The 25,308-nt window shown below is 46.9% G+C and overlaps 1 protein-coding gene across 7 annotated transcripts in view; it reads right to left on the bottom strand.

Annotated features, from left to right (window-relative positions):
• MAMDC2 (MAM domain containing 2) overlaps positions 1-25,308 on the bottom strand; it is a 402,628-nt gene that overhangs the window by 139,506 nt on the left and 237,814 nt on the right. For 6 of the 7 annotated variants that reach the window (XM_019463631.2, XM_019463629.2, XM_019463628.2 and 3 more), the window contains 2 exons: positions 8,888-9,182; positions 8,436-8,549 (listed from right to left, as the gene is read on the bottom strand). In XM_019463631.2, the coding sequence (XP_019319176.2) occupies positions 8,436-8,549; positions 8,888-9,182 (409 nt within the window). Of the gene's footprint in view, positions 1-8,435; positions 8,550-8,887; positions 9,183-21,451; positions 21,470-25,308 lie in introns of those variants that run through there. The other variant, XM_019463633.2, reaches the window with a different exon arrangement.

The following is a 25,308-nucleotide window of genomic DNA, read 5'->3' as shown; positions in this document are numbered from 1 at the left end:
CCCCTTTCTGGTATTTTATTTACTCTCTCCCTTTCATTCCTGCTACCCCTGTCCCATTTCAAGCCCTCATCCACTCTCAGCTGGACCACTGGATTGTCCCCTGATAAGCCTCCCCACTGCCAGTCATATCTCCCTCAAATCAACCTTCCTCACAGCTACTAGACTGGTTAGCAGGCCACATCACTACCCACTGTCCACAGGAATAATGAACAGGCAGGTCCAGCAGACCAGTAACAAAGTCACACAAATGGTTCCTCCAGAAGGGTCTTGCCTACACTTTGCACTCCTTATTCTTGCCCAAATATAGCTCTCTAGACTTCCTGTTGATTCTGAAAGCTGCTACTTTTCCAATAAGCTTCTTTTCTGCTTTATTTAAGTAGCAAACTTATGCTGTTTACAATGAAGATCCTTTACTATGTACAGTTCTGTTTGCTCTCTACCATAATTATAGATTCGTGTCTCCTCCTATTGTGTATGGGTCCCAAGGGCAGGGACCATGGTCATGTACGTACTCCCTGTTCTCTATGTACTCTGACTACTAATATAATGCCTGATAGATTATAGGCACTCCAAATGCACATTGGTAGAATGGATATTCTTAGATGCTTTTTCTATAAAATGTATGATTCATTCATGACACTATGAAGTTATGGTCCATTTTGTTCTGTTTTATTATCTTATTCTTTGCCTCAGAATCACCCAAAACACAAATCACTTTCTTATAACGTAGAGGAGGCAAATATTCTGACAGATCTCACTAAATCACAAGCCCAATCCTTTGGTTTTCTCATTTGCCATGTCCATATGCAAGGGCTTCTTCAAAGAGCAAATATCTCTACCCACTTTTATCCATCAGGGTTGCTACTGTTGGTGTCTTACACTTGAGTTCCTTTGGAAAAACAGCTCTCAAAAGCTAACTTAAAGTCTGATAATCTTTTGCTAAAAATACTTTACAGACCGAGCAGTGTCACTCTCAAGGTTGCATTGTGATTGTTTGTGATGACAGAGGATCAAGGGTCTTAGGTAGCTGTAATGAGTCAATAATCCAAGGGCTATTTGTCCCTCGGTATGTCAGAGATGGAACAGACCACCTGCGGGTGAGACAAGCTGAAACACTGCTTTCCTGCTATACTTTGAAATTAAAACACTAGCTCCAAAGTCCTTGAAGTCCTACAGTAGGAAGGATTATTAAACACAACCTCTTTTACCACAGGGGAACATGGCAAGGGTTGGGTTTTTTTTTTTTTCTATTAATCTCAACAAGGGCTTTAGAGATTGATTAAATTTGAAGTGTTTGCTGATACCACATGCTGCTTGTCCGTCATTGTGGAGAGGATGTGATCCCTGTCCTCAAAGATGTAAGGTCCTGGCCAGGTGAAGGTGTGGGGACCCTGACAAGGAGGGGCGAAGGAGAAGACACACAGTGGGAAGTGAAGAAGGCCAGGGGAAGGGAGGGGAGGGAGATGTTCATCTACCGGGGAAACTCAGAGAATGTTTCAAGAAAGAGTTGGGTCTTGGGGCACCTCGGTGGCTCAGCCAGTTAAGCACCCAACTCTTGATTTCAGCTCAGGTCATGATCTCACAGTTTGTGAGATCAAGCCTCATATTGGGCTCTGTGCTGACAATGCAGAGCCTACTTGGGATTCTGTCTCTCCTTCTCTCTCCCCCCCTCCCCTCCCCTTCCCACTGTCTCTCAAAATAAATAAATACACTTAAAAAAAAAAGAGCCAAACCTTAAGGCATGGGGGGCGGGGTGGGGGGTGGAGAGTAGGATTTCAATAGGCCAAGATGGATCAGGGGAATAAAAAAGCAGAAAACAGATGTGGAGAACAATACAAATACAGAAAAAGGCAAGAAATTAAAGGGTGTGTTGACAAACAGCACATTAGAGATTAACAGGAGGGAAGGGAGCAGATTTATGATTTGGGGCAAATCATGGGGGGCCTTGAGTGCTACTCTAGGCACTGTGCAGGTTCTCCTGGCAACTGAGAATCAAAGGATACTTTTTTTTTTTTTAGGTTTATTTGTATATTTTGAGAGACAGAGAGAGAGCAAGCATGAGCCAAAGGGGCAGAGAGAGAAAGGAGATAATCCCAAGTAGGCTCCAAGCTGTTAGTGCAGAGCCCAACATGGGGCTTGAACCCATGAACTGTGAGATCATGACCTGAGCCAAAATCAGGAGTCAGACACTCAACTGAGACACACAAGCACCCCAGATTCAAAGGATTCTTAACAAGAGGGCATTTCTTCTTTCTTACATCTGGAGGGGGTGGACAGTTGGCAGTCCTTACAAAGCACTGTCCTCAACCCTGGGCACATATGAGAATCACCTAGGGAGTTTGTTCATTTGTTAGTGTTTGTTTATTGATTAACTATGCCAAGTCTGGTCTTATTTCTGGCCAAATAAATCAGAATCTCTTGGGGTGGGACCTTGACATGACAATTTTCAAAGAAATTTTTAGGTGATTTTAACATCCAGTCAGTGTTGAGAACCACTGGTTTAATGCATAGTATGAGAATTCTCTATAAATTCTTAATTTTTGTTGGGAATGCTTTGCCAAAATTACATAAGACATTCTGCTTTGCTTAACTAGGCATGGCCTAATACATACAACAGAAACTTCTGATATACTGTGCAAGTTCCTTGCTTTTAAATAACTTCCTCATTTATCATTAGCAATATGTTCATCTGTGTTAAGCACTACCTTCTTCCTGTAGGTATTTCATATATATATCATTGGTAATTACTGATATGTTCCCATATACATGATATGATATTTATAAACACATTTGATATATACAGAGAACAACCAAGATGTCACGACCATGTGTAACGGTAGTTACACATGCTGTATGTATTAAGATACCCATCACTACCTACCAGCTGTATGTATTAAGATACCCATCACTTACATTGACATAATGGGGTTTCACTTAAATTCTTAAAAATCAAATATTATTTAACAAGAGATAGAAGTAGGTCCACTGCTGGGGTGACCTAGCAAGGAGGTTGTGCTATTTTAAGAATCCGAATTTTTTATAAATACTATATGCCAAGATGCAAGTCACAAAACATGCTAACTGTATGCTAGGGGATTTGAAGGTGTTAATGAAAGCAGAAAGTCCTACGACAAGGGATTCTTTTTTTCCTCCCAACATATGGTGACCACAGCTGACTTGTGCAGTTATGAGAAGGGAAGCATCGTAAAACTCCTAAGGTGCTTCGTGGGGGATGAGGACAGGAGCTGGGTAGCCACTTCCTGTTGGGCAACGCTAATTTGAGTAGGGTAAAAACCCAGATGAGGTGTTGGCCTTGATAGGAAGGAGGTTGGGCCTGTCAGAGCCTATGTCCAAAAAAGTCAGTCAAGACAGGGAGGAGCAGGCAGATATAGCCAGTCCAGGCAGGTTAAATCCCAAGTGGAGGGGCCAGGTAAGAGAAACCAAGAACCCAGACTGATGGACAGGGAGGCCAAGGGGTAGGGACCTGCCCAAGAGCTTAGGGGATAAGAGATCAGTTTGGCTAGGACTCTCATAAAAGACTCCATGCCATCAATCAGACAGATGAAGAAATACCTTTGAATGAACCGGGAGCACAGACGAAAACGCATAAGGGCTTTTCAATCATCCAATACTAGAATTACTCATTGAGCAAATTTATCCATTCAACAAATATTTATTGAGCATCTCCGATATGCCAGGTCTTTTTCTGTATGCTGAAGATTATAGGCAGGTGGGATGTCTACAGCTCTGCAAGAGTGAATCAATACACAAGATGGCATAACATGTAGTGCTTTATGGGTTTGCTAGGCCCAAAGCACTGTGCCTTTGGAACCCATGTTCTTCCATATGTATGAAATATATAATTAATTCCCTGATGAAGACTTTCCAACATTTTATAATTAATACACCAAAGCTCCAGGGCCCAGGACCCATAGTGACAGGGATGTTAGGAGAAGTGCACTAAGGCTGAAGCATAGAACAAGTGGAGAGCCAAGGAAGTGAGGCCTTGTCCCCTGCTTGGTCCATGACCATGACTGGCAGCCTGTGTGGGCCCCAGCATGCTCCCCTGTAAAATGAGGAGGTTGCACTGGATGAATTCCAAAGCCCAGTTCTAGATCTAGGATCCTAGGCAGGGCCAGGGCAGAGTCAAGCTGGGCTCAGGCACAGCACACGGCAGCTATGGTCAACCTGAGAGCAGCACTAGCCAGGGCAGCCCCAGGGAGAGGCATGTGATACTGCAGGAGTAACTTGGCCATTTCCTGGGATTGACTGTGTCTCCAAGGGACATCAAAGGAATACGCCAGAATGTGCTGCTTTCCAGTCTCCACACAACATGGGAGTGTGTTTCTACTGAGAGTGTACTGAGAGACCAACAGGCAGAGGCAACGCGGGTCTAAGCAGGCCCATGGGGGCGGGAACTACCTGATGAACTGGTAGTGTCGGGGGGATGCTAAGGTGATTCTCCCAGAGTCAGGAAAAGAGCTGTAATTCACAGGAAGGGAGGACTCCTGTGACTCACAGGAAGGGAGGTCTCCCTCTTCCAAGAAGGCCTCTTGGGCTCCCAGGCAGACTTTTGGCTGTAGGTGGAATATCAGGTGGGATTTATCATTTTAAATAATAACTGGCACATGACAGAGCACAGAACCGAAACTCAGATGGCCAAGTAGCTGAAAGTGTCTGTAAGAGAGAAGAAATGGGTTTGGACAAAGAGCGGGGGCGTCAGAAAGACATATGCGCGTACTTACAAAGTGAGTTCAGCGCACTCTACCACGTCCCCCACATTACCCCCTGGTAATGCCAAACCTTGTAGCCTGTCTTCCTGCCTCAGATAGCATCACTCGCTCCGAGGCACAAATACCATCCACACTCTTCCATATTAGGCCATTCCTCAAACCCTGACCCCCACTGTTGTGCAAAAGACGCATTCCCTACAAACAAGTGCTTTGAATTTCCTTGTTTATCGCCCGTTCACCTAACATGTTTCTTTATTTGCCTTCCTCTGGGGGGCTTAGCGTTCTCAGCTTCCAGTTAAGGAGCGGTACCTGGTCTGGGTTTTTACCTCCCCCCCCTTCCTCAGTTCCTCCAATGGCTTCCTTATAGAGTTAGGTCAAAGGTGCTAAGCCAAGGTGTCCACAGCCTGAAGTGGAGCCAAAATTCACCCGATGATTCATTTGATTGTGACTCTTCCAGTGTGAGGCCAACTTACTGGGTTCCAAGAATCCTCAGCCAAAGGGCTTCTGCCCCCACAGCTGGCATTGGGTAAATGGAACCAACAGTCTCGATTTCACCTGAGGACCACTATCCAAAGAGCTTCCAGTATTCTCTGAACTGTGAATGAATAAACAAGTTTGTTTTTTTTTTTTAAACAGGATGAATGAAGGAATAAAGAAGATTTTTATAGGATTAAATAGATCTCTTCTTTCCTGGATTTAATTCAAACCTAAAATTTAGACGTGAATTCCAGTTTGAGTCTAACATAATCTCACTTCCCTTGACAACTTAGAGGAAATAAAAATATTCTCCAAAAAGTGTAGAGGGAAATTAAACTAAATTGGGCAATGTTAGCAAATCTAGAAAGCAGACAAGACTGGACTGCAGCATCTAATCACTGGCACTGGTGCCCCCGCCCTGTTCTGGGGGCACCCTCCATTGTGGTACACAATCCAAGCAAACAATACTGGTCAAAACTCAGCCATCCCATGCCCAGTGGAGATCAAGTATATTTCAAGATGGCCATGAACTAGAGACATTGGAATTGCAGTGACAGACTCTTAGAGACCTAATACTGGAAATACACCAAAGAACGGACCTTACACACAACTTGGGGCAGCGGAGGGATATTTTGAGCAAGGGCCTGACACAATTACCCCAGATTTGATTTTCCTGTGATGAGATTCCAATTCGCAGTTTCCCTACTTAATTCCCTGCACTGGGCCTCCTCCCCGCAAATTAACCTACTGACCGAGGACATACAGAAAGTGCCATTTGTATGCCAAATACTCGTGGGCAAAGGTCTCTGAAACCTACAACTTTCTATGGTGTATTCAACACGTGGCGGTGGATGGAACCAGTCTCAAAGGATTCCTGCAGCAAGTTGAAGTAAATCTGCAGAGAGGCTTGGCCACAGCTTGCCAAACTGCCGCCTCTGCTGATTTTATCATCTTTAATTGACCAACCTAAGAACGGGTTTACAACGGAAATTCTTAGCGATGGCCTCTCGGCAGGCGCACACCTCACTGCCCCTCTGGAGGGCGCTTGGTCGCGTCCAAGTTCTGGCCTTTGGAAAACATTGCTCTCCAGAGAATGAGGCCTACCCTGCCTCTTGTCTTCTGCCGGGAAGGCTCAGAGGAGAATGAATTAACTTCCCCCCAGCCAAGCCAGTAGTCCTGATCCTGAGCCAGAAAGCAGTGGCCGTTAGAAGCGAGAAAGAAAGCTAGAAGGAAAGCAACAGTGCTTCCATTATACTATTAAACCATAATCACCTACTCCTATTATAAGCATCTTCCTGTTTTCCCCGAAGGGGCGCTGTTTAACTGCCACTTGGGTGCAAACGGGCCAAGCCAGCATTTCCTGTGGGTCTGGAAGGCGGGTTAAGCTCAGCCGGCTGTGGCGCGTCCACTGACCCCGGAGCAGGCCGTGAGGGGCCACCCTGCTGGGGGTGGGGGCTCTGAGACTGGGCCTCCTGGATTAAGGGGTGATGTTGATGTCCTTCACCTGGGGCCAGGACTAGGGTGAGGCAGGAGGCGTGTTGAGGGCACAAAATTTAAGCAGGTTTTCAGTCTCAGCATCATGCCAGTGGCCCTTTCTCACCAATCCCCGCTCTGCTCAGGGCCACCAGCACTGGGGGACAGGCGTGTGAGTGGGTGCATATGTGTGTTGTGTAAAAACACACTGTGGTCAGTGGTTCTCAAAGCATCGTCTTCAGACCAGCCTCAACACCCGGGAACTTGTTCGAAATGCAAATTCTCAGGCCCAGTGAATCTGGTACTCAGGCAGAGGGAGAGGGGCTCAGCATCTGTGTAACACGCACACCAGGTAATTCTTGTGCAGCTGAAGCCTGAGAAGCTTGGTAGTGCTAGGGAATAATGCCTGTCCCACGGTCCACATCCAGTGGTCTCTCAGGGTGCGTCGCCCACAGCAGCAACAGGGAAAGAAAGGGTGGGGTGGCGAGATGAAAGAGACCTTCCCGAGGCCATCAGCAGGGTCGGAACCCCTCAGGTAAGAAGTCAGGGGTTGCTTTTTCCCCAACCATCCCGAAGTAAACTGTAGCGGTCAAGACCTGGCAACTGTTGGCAATAAATAAAGATTGCTACTGAGTTGCTTCCTTCCAGGTTCTTCCCCTTAACTAGACAGCTCAGGGCCAGCTGTGGAGTGACACCATGTGTCGTGGGCCAGCCGTCTGACCGTTCTGAGACTGAAATGGCCACCTTTGTAAAACGGGGTAATATCGCCCACCCGTGAGGGTCCGAGAGGCCAACAGAAGCCCAAGAGAAGCGTGGGCCAGAGCAAGCTGTGGTGACAGGCTGTGCGTGCGAAGCAGGGGTGTGGCCTCCACCCAGCTCGGGGGAAGCCAGCTGGGACGCCTTGGGGACAGAGGACAGCTCAGAGGGGAAGCTGATCTCCTTTAAGCTGCTGTGTTTTTAAAAGGAGGCTATCCCCAGTCCAAATGTCCTGGGGCATCAGGCTTCTACAAATGGACTCACCGAGGGGGGGAAAGAAAAGCAGAGGGTGAGCCCAGGGCCTGCTGTGGAGTGCTAGAGGGCTGCTTGTGTTTTTACCACATAATGAAGGGCAAGAAGAAACATCCGAAGACCCACATTTAAACTGTCACCAGAACCCAAACAGTATGTAGTGGCGAGGCGATGACCAACGCCTCCAGCCCAGTGACCTCAGGCACACAGTCATGGACTCGTTTCCTCCTTTGCTAAGTGCTGGATTGCAAACACCACAGAAGTACGAGGATGAAGTCAGCAGCAACACACTGAGGCACAGCGTAACCACGAGTTCTTATCACGGAGGTCTCATCACAGAATTGGGGAACCATTTCTGCAGTGTGGGAACAGAATTACCTCCCATCCAACTCTCCCCGCTGGTAAAGGTGTCTACTGAGGACCAGAGAGGCTGACAACCTGCAGAGGGCACACAGCTAGGGTGACAGTCAGTAGCTGTGTCCCTTTCTCCCTTCCATTAGGAAGTGCTGGGGGGCGGGGAGCGAAAATCTCAGCGCTTCCACCCGGGGGCCAGGTAAACAAAGGGCATCCCCGCCCCCACGTCTTCCTCGGCCTCGCACAGCTGAAGGTTGGAAGGAGGATCCATGACTCACACTTTTCCTCCGGAGGGGATTTAACTCCAAGATAGCATTGCCCTTGAGAAAGAGCCAACCAGCAAGGAGGAAAGTTCACCTCGGGGCCCGGGTGGCTCGGGAGCCCCCTTACCTTCCTCGTTTAAAAACCAGGGCTGAAACTGGAGCACCGAGTCAAAGCCGCAGGTGTTCTCTTCAAAGGCGCAGGAACCCGCGGGCAGGTCCAGGGCTCCCGCAAGCTGCAGGGCTGCGGGCACAAAACGAGTTTCAGTTGGGGCTCGGCCTGGGAGCGTCTGCACCAACTCGGGGCGCCCCGGGGGGGGACGGGCTGAAAGTGAGGGGGATGCGCGCGGGAGCGGCGCGAGAGGGGTGCAGCACTACACCCTCCCCGCCCCCGGCGCTTGCCCGGCGGGCCGGGCGTGCACCCGCAGCACCACTCCAGGCTTCGGAGAGGGGTACGGCTGTCGGAGAGGATCCCGGGGCGCCCTCGGCTAGCCCAGCCCAGGACGGCAAGCCGGCCACCGGGGCTGCGGGAGCGGGTCACGAGGGCGCCCCCCGGGGGTCCCCCTGGGTCCTCGCACTTACCTTGTACTGCCAGGAGGACGCCCCTTAGCAGCATGGTCGCGCTTCGGGGAGGGAGGACGACCCCAAGGGGGTGCAAGCTACCGGCCCGCTGGGACAGGCAGCCCCGGTGGAGGGGAGCGGGCGCGCCAGGGACGGACCAGGCGAGAGGCAGAGCGTGCACTTGGAGCTGCCCAAGTTTGCGGAGCGGCTCGGGTTGCTGAGCGGAAAGCTGGGGGTGCCTGACTGGGGAGCGCCGCTCGATCGCGTCCCGGGTGAAGCCGGCGCGGCGCACAGCTGGTCCCGGGCGAGGATTGGGCTGGGCGGGAAGGAGACAATTGCACACTTTTGAAAAGCCAGCTAGGACTGGCCGGGAGAGGAGAGGTCGGGATGCAGGGCTTTGGCTCAGGGTTTTAAAGCTCGGGAACAGACCTCTTGCAGACACTTGGAGGGGGGCAGGCCTTCCAGCAGCCCCTCCGCTGGGCTGGGACTGGAGGCGCCCGGCCCCGCCCCGCCCATCCGCGGTGGGAACCAGCTTATTTCTGGGGACAGCTTCCCCGCATCTGGCACACCAGGGCTGCAGGCTGGCCCTAATTTTAACTTCTTCTCCCCAGAATGGAAAAGGGTGGAATTCTCCTAGGAAAACCTAGAGGAAAGCTTGGAAACTGGTGACATAAGCTTTGTATCTCAGCGCGTTCTCAGTATTCTCTGGGCGTTCGGGGCCCAGAAATGCTAAGCCTGGAATACCACCCCCCTTTTTTTAAGCAGTGGAATGTCTGGCATGCCTGGTTCTCAGGATTCCCTCTGTCCCGTAAAATGGGGGCATTCCTCCTCTCCAAAGAGCCATGATAAATTAGTAGGTTTCTAAATTGGCGTGTGGGGGCTGGGGCTGGTGATGTCAGGGAGGGGTTACAGTGAGCGCTTTGAGCACCAAGCGTGTCTTTTAAAAATTCTCTTCCAGGAAAGAACGTGGTGGGGACCGTTTTTTTTTTCTTCTTAGTGGCCTTTACGGTTTTGTGCAGGCAATTTTGTGCCTAGGTCGGTGGTTCTCAAACTTTTGAGGGTGCCTCAGAATCCCCTGGAGGGCCCCCACCTGTCAGAGTTTCTGATCTGGTAGACCTGGGTTGGGGCTTCAGATTCTGCACATTCTTATCAGGTTTCCAGATGTCGATCGTGATGCTGCTAGTCTGGGACCTCGCTTTGGGGAGCCCTGGCCTAACGAACTCCTGTTCAACCATCAAAGCCCTGTTCACGTGCCTTCACCTGGTTTCCAAATTCTCCTGGTTTTCCTTGTCCTTCACTGGCAGCTCCTGACCTATATCCTGTGCTGCTGCTGCTTTTGGTCTGTCTGAGCCCTGAACACTGGAGTGCCTCAAGCTGTGTCCTCTTAGCTCCCCTCTCCCTCAGTAATTTCCTCCAGTCCCGTAGTTTGGAGCACCAACCGTATAGCCTGATGACTCCCAAATTTATATGTCTAGCCCAGACTGCTCACTGACTCCAGATGCTTCTATCTCACGGCCACCTCAACATTTTCATTTGGATGTTTAACAGCTATCTCATACTTAACAGGTCCCAACATGAATACCTCATAGTCCTTCCCCAGTCTGCTACCCCTTGCATTTTTTTTAAAGTTCATTTACTTATTTATTTTTTTTTTTTGAGAGAGAGATGGAGCATATGAGTGAGTGGGGGAGGGGCAGAGAGAGAGAATCCCAAGTAGGCTCCATGTGAGGGGCTGGAACCCCTCCCCCCAACCGTGAGATCATGAGCTGAGCTGAAACCAAGAGTCTGAGGCTTAACCGACTGAGCCACGCAGGTGCCCCTCCCCTTGCATTTTCCTTGATTCAACCAACACTACACTGTATGTTAACTAGAACTTTAAAAAATTTTTTTAAAAAGAATCTTTTTCCTCCAATTGCTCAGGACAAAACACATAGAGTCATCCTTGACTCTTCTCTTCCTCTCAGGACATTATCAAACGCCCCATTCAGGATTCAAGATACAGCAGATGCTAAGTATGTTCCGTGCTACAGTGACCACCCTGATCTGAGTGGCCATCGTTAGCTAGGGAGACTGCAGGAGCCTCCTAACGGTGGGGTCCCTGTCTCTCTGCCTTGCAGGCCTCCACTCCATTCCTAACCCAGTGGTCAGGAGCATCCTTTCAACACAGAAATCGGGCTATCTGCCATGTCCTTCCTTGGCTCCAAACTTGTGACAGCTTCCCAAATCAGCAAATCAAAACCCAGTCTTCACAAAGACCTACTAGGTCCTAGAAGACCTGCCCCTCCCCTCACATCTCTGACCTCATCTACCCTGCAGCCACATGGACCTCTCAGCTGGTCCTCAGCTCCAAGCTAGCTGTCCTCCCAGAACTTTGCACTGGCTGTTCCTTCAGCTTGAAATGCCTTTCCCTGGAAATCCACATGACTCACACCCACACTGCCTGAAAAGGTCTCTATTCAGTTGTCACCTTCGATATGAGAAATTTGATAGCTTTGTCGCTAAAAACAAAAAAGCCCTTACGATCCATTGAAAGTAAGCTTGGACAAATTCTCATGAGTTTTCTGTGAGCAATGACCCAAATGATTTAAAATTTCTTTAGGGTGTGTGTGTTTATAAGCTTTGCCTCAGGTGGTAGCTAGTAACGAATACCATTTAACATGCTTACTATTATAAATGTTTTTTTAATAGAAAATCTCATTCAACTTTCACAAGGACCCTCGGGGGTGGGGGGGGATGTCAATATTATTATTGCTCCCATTCAACAGATGAGGAGACTGAGGTGCAGACTTCAGTGATAGTGAAACCCATATCTGCTTTATTCCAAAAGCCTGTTCTCTCAACCGGTAGAGTAGCCTGTCTCCTTTGTCTTATGTTCTGTTTTGATTTCTTGCTCAGATGGTGCTAAATATCTGATTACTTTCATCAAATTACTTAATGAAACGTGCAGAGACAGCTAGGAATCCACTTGAAACCTCAAAACACTATTTTCAACCAAGCAAGCTTTTAGCAACCATCAAACTGGCACACCTTTTTCCAGGTATCTGCAGAATATTGCAGTTTTCAGATCGCCTTACATTCACCTGCAGGTTCCAAGACTCAGGAAAATGAAAAACGTCAAAGCCGTAAAGAGATCTTCAAAAATGTTTAAATATGAATTAAAACGTCAAGGCAACAACATTTATTGCTGCCTGTGGGAAACTGAACCATTACACATAAACACAAAGTTAGTTGGAGTAAAATTTCCATTTCACATATAACTGCAGGATCTGGAGCACAGATGGCCCTTTGACACTGGAGCAGGTTGGTGTCTCAGGGAGGCAGACCGTGGTTTGGAGGTTCATGTGCAGGCTGTTTACTAGGGGGCTCACGGTTCGCGGGTTGGAGCCCTGAGTAGGGAGGGCTCTGCCCTGACATTGTGGAGCCTGCTTGGAGTACTCTCTCTGCCCCTCCCCGGCTCGTGCATTTTCTCTCTAAACAAACAAACCAAACAAACATAAAAAAATTCCTTAAGTGGTGCCCTTGGGCTCAGCATGTGTGGAAGGGAGGAGGAGGCAGGACTGGGCTGAGGGAGACACTGCAGCACAGGTCACACAGAGTCTCTCCTGACCCCACAGGGAACTCTGGTGGCGAAATGGCCCACCCAGTTTATCCCACGTTGGGCTGATATGTCCAGCTGCTTGGTGTTGCTGCTTCCGTCAGTCACTGACGGATGTGGTCCACACCTGTCCTGGTGTGCTTTCTGCACTGAGGCCGACCCAGAGGGGCTGAGGACTGGAGGCCGTGCGATGACGACAATCCCAGCAGCTGGGATGACAAGTCCCTGCTTGAAGGAGGATCCGGACAGCACACTGGTGTCCACCACAGACATTTTGCAGACAGGGGAAAGGATATTGCACCTGGAGAGAGCCAAGGAGGGAATCCACAAAATCTAGGAATTACGTGCATTAACCCACTTCCTTCGGTCTCTAATCATGGAGCCATGGAGCCAAGCACTGCCTTAACCCCTGGAAAAAACAGCATCAGACCCCCAGATGAGAACTACCCAGGACTCTCTCCTCCAAGACTTAGCTTAATGGAATGATTAAATAATGCACGCAAAGTTCTGGCCTGTAGAAGGCGCTCAATAAGCATTAGGTATTAGAGTGGGTTGAATGGTAGCGCCCTCCCCCCTTCCCCCCCCCCCCCAAAAAAAAAGGTATGTTGTGAATGTGACCTTATTTAGAAGAGGTGCTGTGGAGAGGTAATTCAGTTAGGGATCTTGAGGTAAGATCACCCTGCATTATTAAAGGCCCCAAGTCAAGGGCAAGTGCCCTTCCCAGAGACAGAAGACAGTAACAGACAGGGTAAAGGTGGAGACAGTGATGGGAGTGGCAGAGCCCCAGGCCAAGGAGCGCCTGGAGCCACCTGCAGCCGGAAGAGGAGAAGAACAGATCCTGTCCTGATAGCCTCAGGGGAGTGTAGCCCGCAGACTCCTTCGCTTCACAGTCCTGACTTCCAGAGCCCGGACAAAATAAACTTACTGCTGTTTTAAGTCACCGGTTTGTTCTGGCAGCTGGAGGACACTAATACAGAAAGGGTTAAGCAAGGAGCAAACACGTGCCAGGCACGTGCCAGGCGTCATCTCCCGTGACCCTGCTACCTCCCCGCGAGAGGGAGACATCGCTCTCTCCATCTCACAGAACATGAAGCAGGCCCAGAAGCGTCCATTAACTTGTTCCGGGTCACACGTCCAGCTACGCTGCCAATGCAAACCTGCCGACACCGTGACACCACGTGCAGGGAAAGGCTCCTGTCGCTGCGGAGAGCCACGCGAGCCCTGTCGCAGAGGTGGCGAAGCCTCGCGCTGCTCTGCTCCCCGCTCCTCTCGGGGGAGCCCTCAACCAAGGATCCAGCTTTTCATTTAACCCCCTGGCTCTAGAGATCTGGCTCGGTCTTCCAGTTTTCTGGGCACAGTAGAGGAAGGAGAAACACGGGTGCCCCTCGCAGGAGCACCTGCATCATTCTCATGACGGTTCTCCTGACGCACCCTCGCGTGGTCTCATGCAGTGCCCCCTAATGGTCGCTTCAGCAAGCACTTCCCTGTGCCTGGCACAGCGCTGGGGGCGGGGACCCAGGGGTGGACAAGAAGCATTCTTCGCCTCACAGACGGCAGACCGACCCATGGAAAGACCATTTAGCTGAAACAGGCTGCCGAGGTAGAGCAAGGCCTGCAAACAAAACCTCCACCGGCCAGGGAAGTAACATGAATGAAAGAACTGAGCTGCTAGCAGGGGGCGCTTAGGGAGGGATGGTGGAGCCAGCATCCCCAACCACAGGACATCGTTGGCACCGGCTTGAGGCCAAGTCGCCATGGCACGATGGGGGTCTGGCCCTGCCTATTTTGCCCAATTTTTCAAAAGAAGCCCAATGTCTAGAGATGTGTGTAATAGCTCCTGATTTTCAAACACTGGCAATGAATTAAAACAGATCTATGTAAATCCCCGCGCGGGTAGAGTCAAATTTGGTGAGAGGCTAAATTCAATTCTCCAGCTGCTGTGGAGACCGAGCATGGGATGCCTCAGCACCACCCTTCCAGACACAGTTGATCAGTCCCATTCTAGAGAAGAGAAGATGGAAGCAGAAAGAGTCTGACTTTTAGCAAAGGGTCTCTAAGAGGCAGAGACAAGATGGGAAGTCATAAGCTCATTCCTCACTGGTCCGTATTTGGGCACACAGAAAGGACTTTGTATACTGTAGGTCCCATGCAAATGTAAGGCTATTCATAATATCTTTTATATTAATTTTACTTTGGTTGCTTTCTATTACATATTATAGGTTTTAAAATTTACATCTATATGTATATGTATATGTATATCTATATATCTATATCTATATCTATATCTATATCTATATCTATATATACATACAGTAAAACCTTGGTTTGTGAGCATAATTCATTCTGGAAACATGCTTGTAATCCAAAGCACTCGTATATCAAAGTGAATTTCAAGAACCATGGGCTCCGTTGTGATCATGTGACATTCAGTGTCACGTACTACTCATATTGCAAGACGTTGCTCTTTTACCAAGTTAAAATTTCTTAGAAATCTTTGCTCATCTTCTGGAACATTTGCAGAACAAGTTGCTCGCAATGCAAGGTTTTATTGTTTATCTTTTTTCCTTTCTTGCTTCCTGCATCCCCTCTGATCTATGCCAAGACATTGTCTCTGCTCTGGAGTTTTGTCTGTCTCTGCCTCTCTCCATCTTTCTTCTTGCTCTCGTGTCTGTCTGTCTGTCTCTATCTGGGTCTCTGTGATGCACTCTGGGGCTCACCTCTGCCTTTCCCTCAGCATTTTCTCTGTCTTGCTTTCATGTTGTCTCTCTCTCTCTCTCTCCCTCTCTCGCTCTCCACACTTAGACCCCAACATACCCCACTCAGTGCATGCTATCAGGTCGAGAATAAGCTGGTAAAACAATTCCAGCCTCTGTGGCTTGTCCTGCCCATGACCTTCATTGCATTCCTGCAGGAGGTGTCTGGGGGCTCTGCCCCAAGGCTGGCTGGCAGTGTCCCTTGGTTCCTGACTAGCACCAGCTGCCTGCCTCTCACCCCTTGGGGACAGTCACGTGCCTGCTGCAGGTCTGACTCATCTGCTGTGAGGGACCGAGGCCCAATGTTAACCAGTTGTTAACAAATGTCCTGTTACTACAAAATATATGCCCTGCTTTTCAAATCCCTACACTCAAATGACTGGATTTGGTAAAGCAGCTATTTCCTTTACAGTCGGCATTGGAAAGGGAGTAGATAAATAGATACTTTCTATCGTTAATCTTTGTTCCATCAGTTTACTCGGAACCCTAGCTTGGAGTCAGACATCTTTCACTATGGTTTGATGGCAATCTTTTGAATTTTTTTTAAGTCAAATGTTCTTGGGGCTGACTCATCATAGTGAAAACACTACCACCTTTCATTGAGTGTTTGTGATGTGCCAGGGGGTTTCATGGTCAATTTATGGAGGAAGAAACTAGGCCTAAAGAGTTTAAGTGACTTGCCCAAGGGTGGGGGGCAGGATGTGAACCCAGCTCTAGCTACCACCAAAGCCCTCTTGACCTGTCTACACTTCCAATGCGGGAAAAGTTTGGGCAAACACTGTACAATGTCCTGCTCTCGGACCCCACACTTCATTGCTCTACTGCTATGCTGGGCCAAGGCCAGGAGGCACGTTTCTGTTGGTTCCAGTGAAGTATCTATACTCAGAGTTTGCAGAAAAAGCCCTTTATGACCAGGGTCGAGCCTACGTTTCCATTCTGAGCCCATCACACTGCTACCACCCATGCCCCCACCAGCCCATGCTGGTCCTGGACTCTGTCCTCTGGGCCACTCCTCATGTGTTCTTATGTGTTCTTTTTTCTGCTCAGAAACAGAATGCCTTCCTCTCCTTCTCCCTTTAGGAAACTCCTTATAATGGGTTGAATTCTGCCCTCCAACTCCCAAGATGTATATCGAAGTCTTATCTCCCAGGACCCCAGAATGTGACTTTATTTGTGAAGATGAGGTCACACTGGAGCAGAGTGGGCCCCTAACCCAATAAGACTGGTGTCCTTATAAAAAGGTGAAATTTACATAGCATAGTAATGCTACCAGATAAAAACAACCGGAGACACTCACCTTGGCCCCAATGAGCTTCCCACAGACCTCTCTTCTTTCCAAAGCATTGTTACAATGGGACTGACCCTTCTCGTTCTTAATATGATTGCAAAATGCCTTTCAGCAATGACTATCAGCCAACTTTGGCAAAAAATAAAGGCTTATTACTTACAAGGCCTGGAAATTACACAGCACACCTGGGTCCACTGCGAGGTTGTAGGTAGAGACACGGCGCCCATGGGCTGGGCTTCTGCTTTTATTGGGGTTAGGGTTTTGTGGGTTCACGATTGGTGAATTTAAAATGTAAGAGCAAGAATTTAAAGCAAGAGAGAAAAGACAAGTGGCCCAAATGGCCAGTTACCGGAATCAACCAAGATCTTTAAAACAAAGGAGACTCAGTGAGGAAAGGTGGTCTGGCTCTTTATCTAGACCCCTTGGCTGGCAAAGAGTTTGTTCAAGATAACTATTCAAGTCTCTGAAGTGGATGGCCTCTTTGGAATGGAGGCCTTCAGCAACCAAAACTTAAATCAGGCACTTGTGTCACGAAAAAGAAAAAATACAGTCTGTTTACACTACCTACTCTTCTTCATTTCCAAAGACTCAGCTCAAATGTCTTCTCCTCCTCTACCTGTGCCTCCTGTCCTCCCAAACCACAATGTTCTTGAGGCCGCATTGCCATGACTTTGTGTATGTCTCTGTTATCCACAATGGAAGCTGATATTTCAAGTGATGAGAAGTCTCCTTTACACTTGTTTCTGCTCTGGTGTCATCTGTGTGCATGGCTAACTGTAGGCGCACAATAAATGCTGGCTGAAAGAGAGGCTGTGGAACAGCACGTCCTCCCTGGTATACACAGCCTGCCGAGTCTGCGGGCCTATCATTAGAAGAGAAAGAACTAAATCTAAGCTATCGGTCCCCCAGGAGGGTATTTATGGAAACAAATGAACTGCACAGATGTGCTCAGAGATGACAGAGCCAATGGAAAGAGGAGCGGCCGTCTGAACGGGGAGCCGAGTAGGCTTTCTGGGGTCAGAGCGGCACGTTTGGCAAACTCGGGGGAGGCAGGGGAGGGAGGCTCTCAGAAGCCCACTTTCATGAGAGGTGGAGGGGGCTGCAGGGAGAGGACTTGGCCCCTGAAAGGAGGCACCAGGCCCTGAGGGTTGGAAGGAGAGAGAGAGAATAATGAAACAGCCTGCATCCGGCCATCTGAGCCTGTGGCAGCCCAGCCCTGTACACTCCCATAGGGGTCCAGGAGAAAGGCTGGGCTGTTGGGAACCCAGATGAGTCTGTCCCCCTAGGTCTCTGCCAAACACGGGCCACAAACAGCTCTATGACCTCGGGGACAGGATTAAAAAGAACGGGTGGGCAGTGCCTTGTCCACCTTGCTGCGGACATTGTTGGCATTTCAAGGTTAACTGCGGTAAGAATGGGCAGCTTGTGGCTGGGCCGGGGATAGGGTAGGGGGCAGGCCTGTGAACACGTATGTTCACCCCTGGGACATCCCCCCAATCCTGGGAGTTAAGGCCCTATGTCCCCTGCAGGGGCTAAGAGTGAGTCAAAGGACTTTGGAATTCTACTTCATTACAGTTAGTGGGGGCTCCAGAGGCTGGGGGCTCTACGCACAACGTGGGCTAAACCCAAGTAATACGCTTTCTCCTCTTCAAGCTGCACCTGAGAGCTGGAATTCTGCAGCCAAACACATTCCCCAAAAGAGCAGTGAAACCCCAAACCCCAGATGAGCTTCTGACTTATGGCCTCTGACATTGTTAATGTGCTGGACTGAGGGTCTATACCCTGTGTGATTTGATCTAAACTGAACAGAGACGGTGATGTTTACAGCTTCTCAGAGACAGAATGGCCACCATCTGGGAGGGGAGAGACAGCAAACATCAGCTCTGAATAGGCAAACGAGGTGTGCGTGCATGCGGGCATGCGTGTATGTGTGTGTGGTGTGCAAAGACATATTATTGATGGCAAGTCAAGCCACGCCATTACCAGTAATCTGGAAGCTTGAAATGCGAAGGCCTAAAATCCTGGGTATTTTTTATTTACTTCAATTTTAATTTTTTTAACGTTTATTTATTTTTGAGAGACAGAGAGACAGAGTGTGAGTGGGGGAGAGGCAGAGGAAGAGGAAGACCCAGAATCTGAAGCAGGCTCCAGGCTCTGAGCTGTCAGCACAGAGCCCAACCTGGGGCTCGAACCCACGGATCTTGAGATTATGACCTGAGCTGAAGTTGGATGCTCAACTGACTGAGTGACCCAGGTGCCCCTTTATTTATTTTAGAAAGAGAGAGTATAAGAGGGTGAAGGGCAGAGAGGGAGAGACAGAGAGAAAGAGAGAGACTATTAAGCAGACTCCATGCTCAGGGCTCAGTGTGGAGCCTGACATGGGTGGGGCTTGATCTCACGACCTTGGGATCATGACCTGAACCTAAATCAAGAGTTGGACACTCAACTAACAGAGCTACCCAGGCACCCCTAAAATCCTGGGTGTTTAAAGATGTCAAATGACACCAATTCCTCCAGATTTTCAAAGTGAGTGCCCAAGGCACAGGTGATTTTGGTGATAATGAAAAAACCCGACCACCAGACATTGCAAGATGCCTCAAAGAGCTGATCTGGTGAATCACAGTTCCAGCTGTACATCAGAACCACCTGGGGGGTTGTTTCTAATACACAGTTTGGGCCCCAGCAAACCAATTAAATCATAATTTCTGGGACAGGACAAAAGCACTGGTATTTCTTTAAAGTTTTCCAAGGTGATTCTACTAAGCCAGGGTTAAAAAGGCTCTGGCTTAAGGGGCACCTGGGTGGCTCAGTCGATTAAGCATCTGACTCTTGGCTTCTGCTCAGGTCATGATCTCACAGTTCATGGGATCATGCCCCCCATGTTGGGCTCTGTGCTAACATTGCAGAGACTGCTTGGGATTCTCTCTCTCCTACTCTCTCTGCCCCTCCCCTGCTCACTATCTATCTCTCAAATTAATAAACATTAAAAAAAACTTAAAAAGAATGCTCTGGGTTGATATTTTCATCAACAGAATTAAGTCTTATTGATGGGGGAGCAAAAGGCAAGCTGAGGGCAAAGCACAAGCTAAAACCTCTCAACCCCCCCACCTCCAGTGGGATATGTATGATGTTCTTCAGACACTCCTGACTGCCCAAGAACAAAGGAAAGGGAAGAACAGATGGTTAACTGATAGAGATCATAGTCATATCTGACACAGACCAATTTACCACTGTCTTAATGATTTACTAGAAAAAAGGGATATCCAGAAACCTACAGACTGAGTTCCCTGGAACCCTAAGATCAGCCTCCCCTCCCTAGAAGAGAAAATCTTATGGGGTGCCCGGGCGGCTCAGTTAATTACGTGTTCAGCTCTTGGTTTCAGCTCAGGTCATGATCTCATGGTTTGTGGGATCGAGCCCCACATTGGGCTCTTCACTGACAGCACTGAGCCTGCTTGGGATTCTCTCTCTCTGCCCCTCCCCTGCTCATGCTTATGCGCTCTCCCTCTCTCTCTCTCTCTCTCTCTGTCTCATAATAAATAATAAAAACATTAAAAAAATTAAATGGTGATTTGTTAAAAAAAAAAAAAAGATAGAAGAAAATCTTACATAATCAGTCACTCCTTACAACTCTAGTACAACTCTTTCTGCCCACAGGTCCTGACCCTGTGCTTTAATAAAACCATCTTTTCACACAGAAAATGTCTCAAGAATTATTTCTTGGCTGTTGGCTCCCAAATCCCAACACTACAAACCGTGTGACTATTATTAATTTTTTTAAAGCGTTTTGAAAAGAATAAAGTGTTATATCAGAACAGGGAGTGTAATTTTGTCATTGAGACCATGGACTCTGGAGCCAGACCCCTGGAGTTGAACTTGTAGCCCCTTACTACCTGTGAACCTAGAGCACATTGTTGAGTGTCTCTCTGCCTTAGTTTCCTCTTCTGTAAAATGAAAATAATAGTAGTACCTACCACACGGGGTGGTGATGAGTACTAGGTTAGTTTGTATTATTTCAATATTCAAAACAGAGCCTGCACTCTGTTTGCACTATGTAAATATTAATATTCCTTTTGTATCAACTCAAGTTTTTCCAGGCTTGTAGTTGAGATTGATTATGGAGTGTATCCATCAGAACAGCCTTTCATATAGTATCCTGCCTTTGGGGAGTGGGAGGGTGCAGAAACTAGAAATATAAATGGGACAATTGGTAAGCCGTAGCTTTGATGTCTTATCAGAGTAGAAGAAAAATCTAAACTATTGAGTGGATGCCTTTCTAAGTACTAACTGATGTGAAAATGTTGGGGTTCGGGAGTGAACGATCAAGAAAGAATTCTTGAGATGTTTTCAGTGCAAATAGTTGGTTTTATTAAAGCACAGGGATAGGACACGTGGGCGGAAAGGGCTGCACTGGGGTCGTGATGGGTGACTGATTATATACCTTCAAGTTGGGAGGGGGTCAGGGAGAGTGTAATCTGTAAGGAATTTTGGAAGCAAGGTTTCCAGGACCTCGAGGGAATAGGTGTTGTGAGGAAAAGGTCACTTATTACTGTCTAATAAAACCTTGGTCATGAGACCCTTTAGATGTAGATCAGTGGGCCATATGCTTGGAGGATGATTGCTAACATGTATCTTGGGGGGTAGAGATAAAGAAAGTCTCCAAAGTCATTTTTATATGTTAAAGGAGACTTCTAGAATTCTGGAGGTCGGGCTAATGTTAAGCTAAGGTTGCCTTTTACCCTCAGCTAAGTGTCACCATTGAGGCAGCTGAGCTCCTAGAGGAAGGTCACTCTGCCTATCTCAAGGACCTGTCAGTGGGCTGTAAGCTGTAAGGAAATTTAATTGTTTCTTTTGCATTTGTTTCCCCATATCACCAACAACTAGGACATTAAAAAGAGTAACATAGAAAATAGTTTCAGGATTAAAATAGAACCTTCATTTGATGATACTTGAGGTGGAGCAAACAAGATGGAGGGGAAGATATGGATAGGCTTCTTACAGATGATGTTTCTAGAGGCTAAAGGAAATGATCTTGGTCCCTGGTTATAGCCTGAAGGGCAAGTTTGTCTGTGTCCAATAAAAGTGTCTTCTGGAAGAAAAGAAAAGAAAAGAAAAGAAAAGAAAAGAAAAGAAAAGAAAAGAAAAGAAAAGAAAAGAAAAGAAAAGAAAGAAACAACAACAACAACAACAACAACAGAGAGAAACTTTTAAATGAGACATCTTGTTTCCAAACTGCTGGAAGCCCCTATAACTCCTCCTCAACAGAAAAGGGTGCTTTTCTCATTACACATTTTACAACTTGATATACACATTTATTTTATATTTATTTTGTTATGGGAAAGCTTTATTTAGTCACTCACCCATAGCAGGTTCAAATTAGATCTCTGAATATCCAACTCATGGGACTCAGGATTTTTCTCACGTTTTGGTGGGACGGACGGGGATGTTCCATGGGAAACTGGTTCCCTCACTCCTAGGCTTCCTTCCAAAACCAGGCAATAGAACTGAAAGGGCTCCTTTCACTCAAGCTGTGGGAATGCCCTGCAGTGGGGGCTGCCTTCTGCATCTCTGCTGGGTTTCCATGTTGGGTCAGACATCACCACATTCCTCCAGAAGGGAGTAGCTTCTCTGTAGGTGGCATCTGCCTGGGTCCCCACCAGACTCCCGGGTCTATTAATGCTTGTGTTCCACGTTTTCCCTTCAAAGTTCAATTTCCTTCTTTTTGAAATAGATCCTTTAGGAACTTTTCTCAGCTAAGATCTATGAGAGGTCAATTTGCTCAGTCTTTGAAAGCATCAGTCAAAACATTAGCTCAGTTGGATATAGGTTTCTAGATTAATGTTCTGGGTGAAGACAGTGGATTGGACACGCTCATCCAAATTTGGCTTCTCTAGAACCCATTGAAAGACTATAACAAATAGTCATTCTGTAGAAATGTATAAGCCTTTAAGCCTACAGAGAATGGGAAAGGAGACAGCAAACTTTTGAAAGCTAGAAAGAAAGTGGATAAAGAAAAAATGACCTAGCAGATGGAAGTCAGGTTGGTGGCTCAGTTTATTCTACAATGTCATCAAGAGTCCAGGAGATAGTGATACTGGATAATATTAGAAACGAGGAAGAAGAGGGTGGCCAAAAATGAGGATCAAAAAAGGTGTTTGAGAAGCACCAGCTATAATCAATGCTAGTGGATGACTTCTTGTCTCCTAACCAGGAAAGCCGGTGTCAGTTTGGTCCAAATCTAAAGGCCTGAGAAGGATGAGCTCTATGGTCTGAGGGCAGGAGAAGACAGATGGCCGAGCTGAGGCAGAGAGTAAATGAGCCCTTCTACTTTTTTGTTCTATGCAGGTCCTTAAGGGTAATGGACAAATTGGCTTGTATTGGCAGTGGTGGTGGGGGGGGTGGTGGTGGCGGTGGTCTTCTTTACTAGGTCAGCTGATTCAAATGATAATCTCTAATCTCTTCCAGAGACAATCTCACAGACACACCCAGAAATCTTTTTTTACCAGCTATCTGAGCATCTCTTAGCCCAGTCAAATTGACACATTAAACTAACCATCACACCACTCCAGCAAAAGAGTGGAAAAGGCAGAACAGAAGTAGGCTGGATTGGGAGGGCACAGACTGGGTTAAGAGCAGAAGTTCCACCCTGAAGCCAGGGTGAATAAATGAATGTGTAGACCCTGAAAGCGGAGACCCTGCCTCCAAGCCCTGATCACCCACTTGGCTTCCAGAACAGTTATGACCAGACTTTTTCTCTCCAGGCAGAAGAATGAGAATGGAAAGGCCATCTCCAAGGAATCTGACCAGATATAGATGAAAAATGTAAACATAGTGGTATTAAGGTTTCCGCCAACAGATAGCCCAGCCATGTCACCCTCCAATGCAACTTATTCAGATCTTCCAGTTAGCTTTTTATCCACAATTAAACATGAGCAGACACCTAAATATCACCAAACAGCTAAAGAATGCCTCTAATATACAAGATAAAGATCAAACAAACAAGCCACTAACAAAAAAAAACAACTTCAAAGCAAAATAAACTACGAAAGGAAAACTTCAAAATAAAACAATTATTAAAATCTTCAGAGAGATAAGCCATCGTGCTGAATCCCAGAAACAACTTCAGGATGCTATTTAAAAAGGAACATTCAGAGAACACAAAAGATCTCTTAGAAATTAAAACCATGAGAGCAGAACTGAAACACTCAATGAGAAACGTTGGAGGTTCAAGTGAACCTTTTGGGTCATTCTCCCAAAAAAAGTAGAGCATAAAGCAAAGAAAAAATAGAAGAAAATAATAGTATTCTATATTTTATTATAATAAAATATTATAAGGGTATAAATTTATATTTCTATATTTGCATTTTCAACAGAAAATATAAAAGCTTATATTTTATTGCAAAACATTGTATCAAATAGTCTAATAAGGCAACATCTAAATAATAGGAGTTTCCGGGTGCCTGGCTGGCTCAGTCTGTAGAGTATGCGACTCTTGATCTTGGGGGTCATGCATTCTAGCCCCATGTTGGGCATAGAGACTACTTTAAAAAAAGAAAAAAGAAAAGAAGAAAACATGAATAATGGGAGTTTCAGAAGAAGAGACCAGAGAAAATGAATGAGGGGGAAAAAATTAAAGAATTAATTTAAGGAAATTTCCTGAATTCAAATATATGAGTTTGTAGGTTGAAAGGCTCATTAGGTGCTCAGAACAATGGATGAAAATGGGCACACACCAAGTCATATCACTGTGAAATATCAAAACAATGGGGACAACAAAGAACACATTAAACACTTTCAGAGGGCAAAAACAAGTCACAAACACTCAAGAGCAAGTCACACATACACGTGTAATGCAAACATTGATGATTGATCTAAACCAAATTATACTATTACTATATTAAAAGGATGAGGGTCTGGGAAATACAGAAGTGTATGGTGGGTGTGGAAGGAAAGGAAATAATTCCTATCTTCCGATATGGAAGCAATTATTCCATTATCCTCTGGCCTCTGTTGATGTTGTTGAGAAGTTTATTGACACTATAGTTGCTCCTTTGCAGGTAATCTATATTCTCTGGCTACTTGTAGGTTTTATTCTTTGTCTTTGGTGTCCTGTAGTTTCTCTGGGGTTTCCAACAATCTCAGTGAAGGTTTAAGGGGGCTCATCTGGATCCTTTAGGAATCAGTGTACAGCATTACGATTGTATGCTAAGCTAGTTAATATCCCTGCATACAAAAATTATATCTATAAAGATAAATGATAGGAGACACAATAAGAGCCTTTGGATGAAGTGCAAATATATAAAATTCTGAAAGGACACTATGGGTTTTGCCCAGGAAATGTAATAGATTGCTGAGTGGAACATGAGCTATTGTCCACAGCTAAAAGATAAAGAGATAAATGTGTCCCAGATTTGAGAGAAAAATGAAACCAGTTGGGGCCAGGGAATTCTTCCAGGGATTATTAAGAAGTGGCCAAATGGGCTCTGTAACCCCCAGTCTTCACCCCAGACTATGCCCCATACTCCCTTCCACGTCCAGTTGGTATATGAGAAAGCTATGGAGAGAAAGGACAATCCTATGAGTTGGGTGTTGCTGGGGAAGGATGAGTACCATGACTTTTCCCTCCTCTCCCCTTGGGAGAAATGGGAAGGTGCTATTTTCCAAATCCCTTTAACATGAAATGGGGTCCAGACATCATTCTGAAAGACGTAGAGTGTTTTATTGACACTTTATTCCTTAGTTCGGTTCTGTCTATACAGTGCACTTGCTGATCTGTGTCCTATACCCATGTGTGCAGGGGGAAAGA

The sequence above is a fragment of the Panthera pardus genome, unplaced genomic scaffold (genome assembly GCF_024362965.1).
Source record: "Panthera pardus isolate Hobbes unplaced genomic scaffold, ASM2436296v1 HiC_scaffold_20, whole genome shotgun sequence".
Taxonomy (NCBI): domain Eukaryota; kingdom Metazoa; phylum Chordata; class Mammalia; order Carnivora; family Felidae; genus Panthera; species Panthera pardus.
Note: the sequence above shows the minus strand (reverse complement) of the source record. Positions and strands in the feature narration are given on the sequence as shown.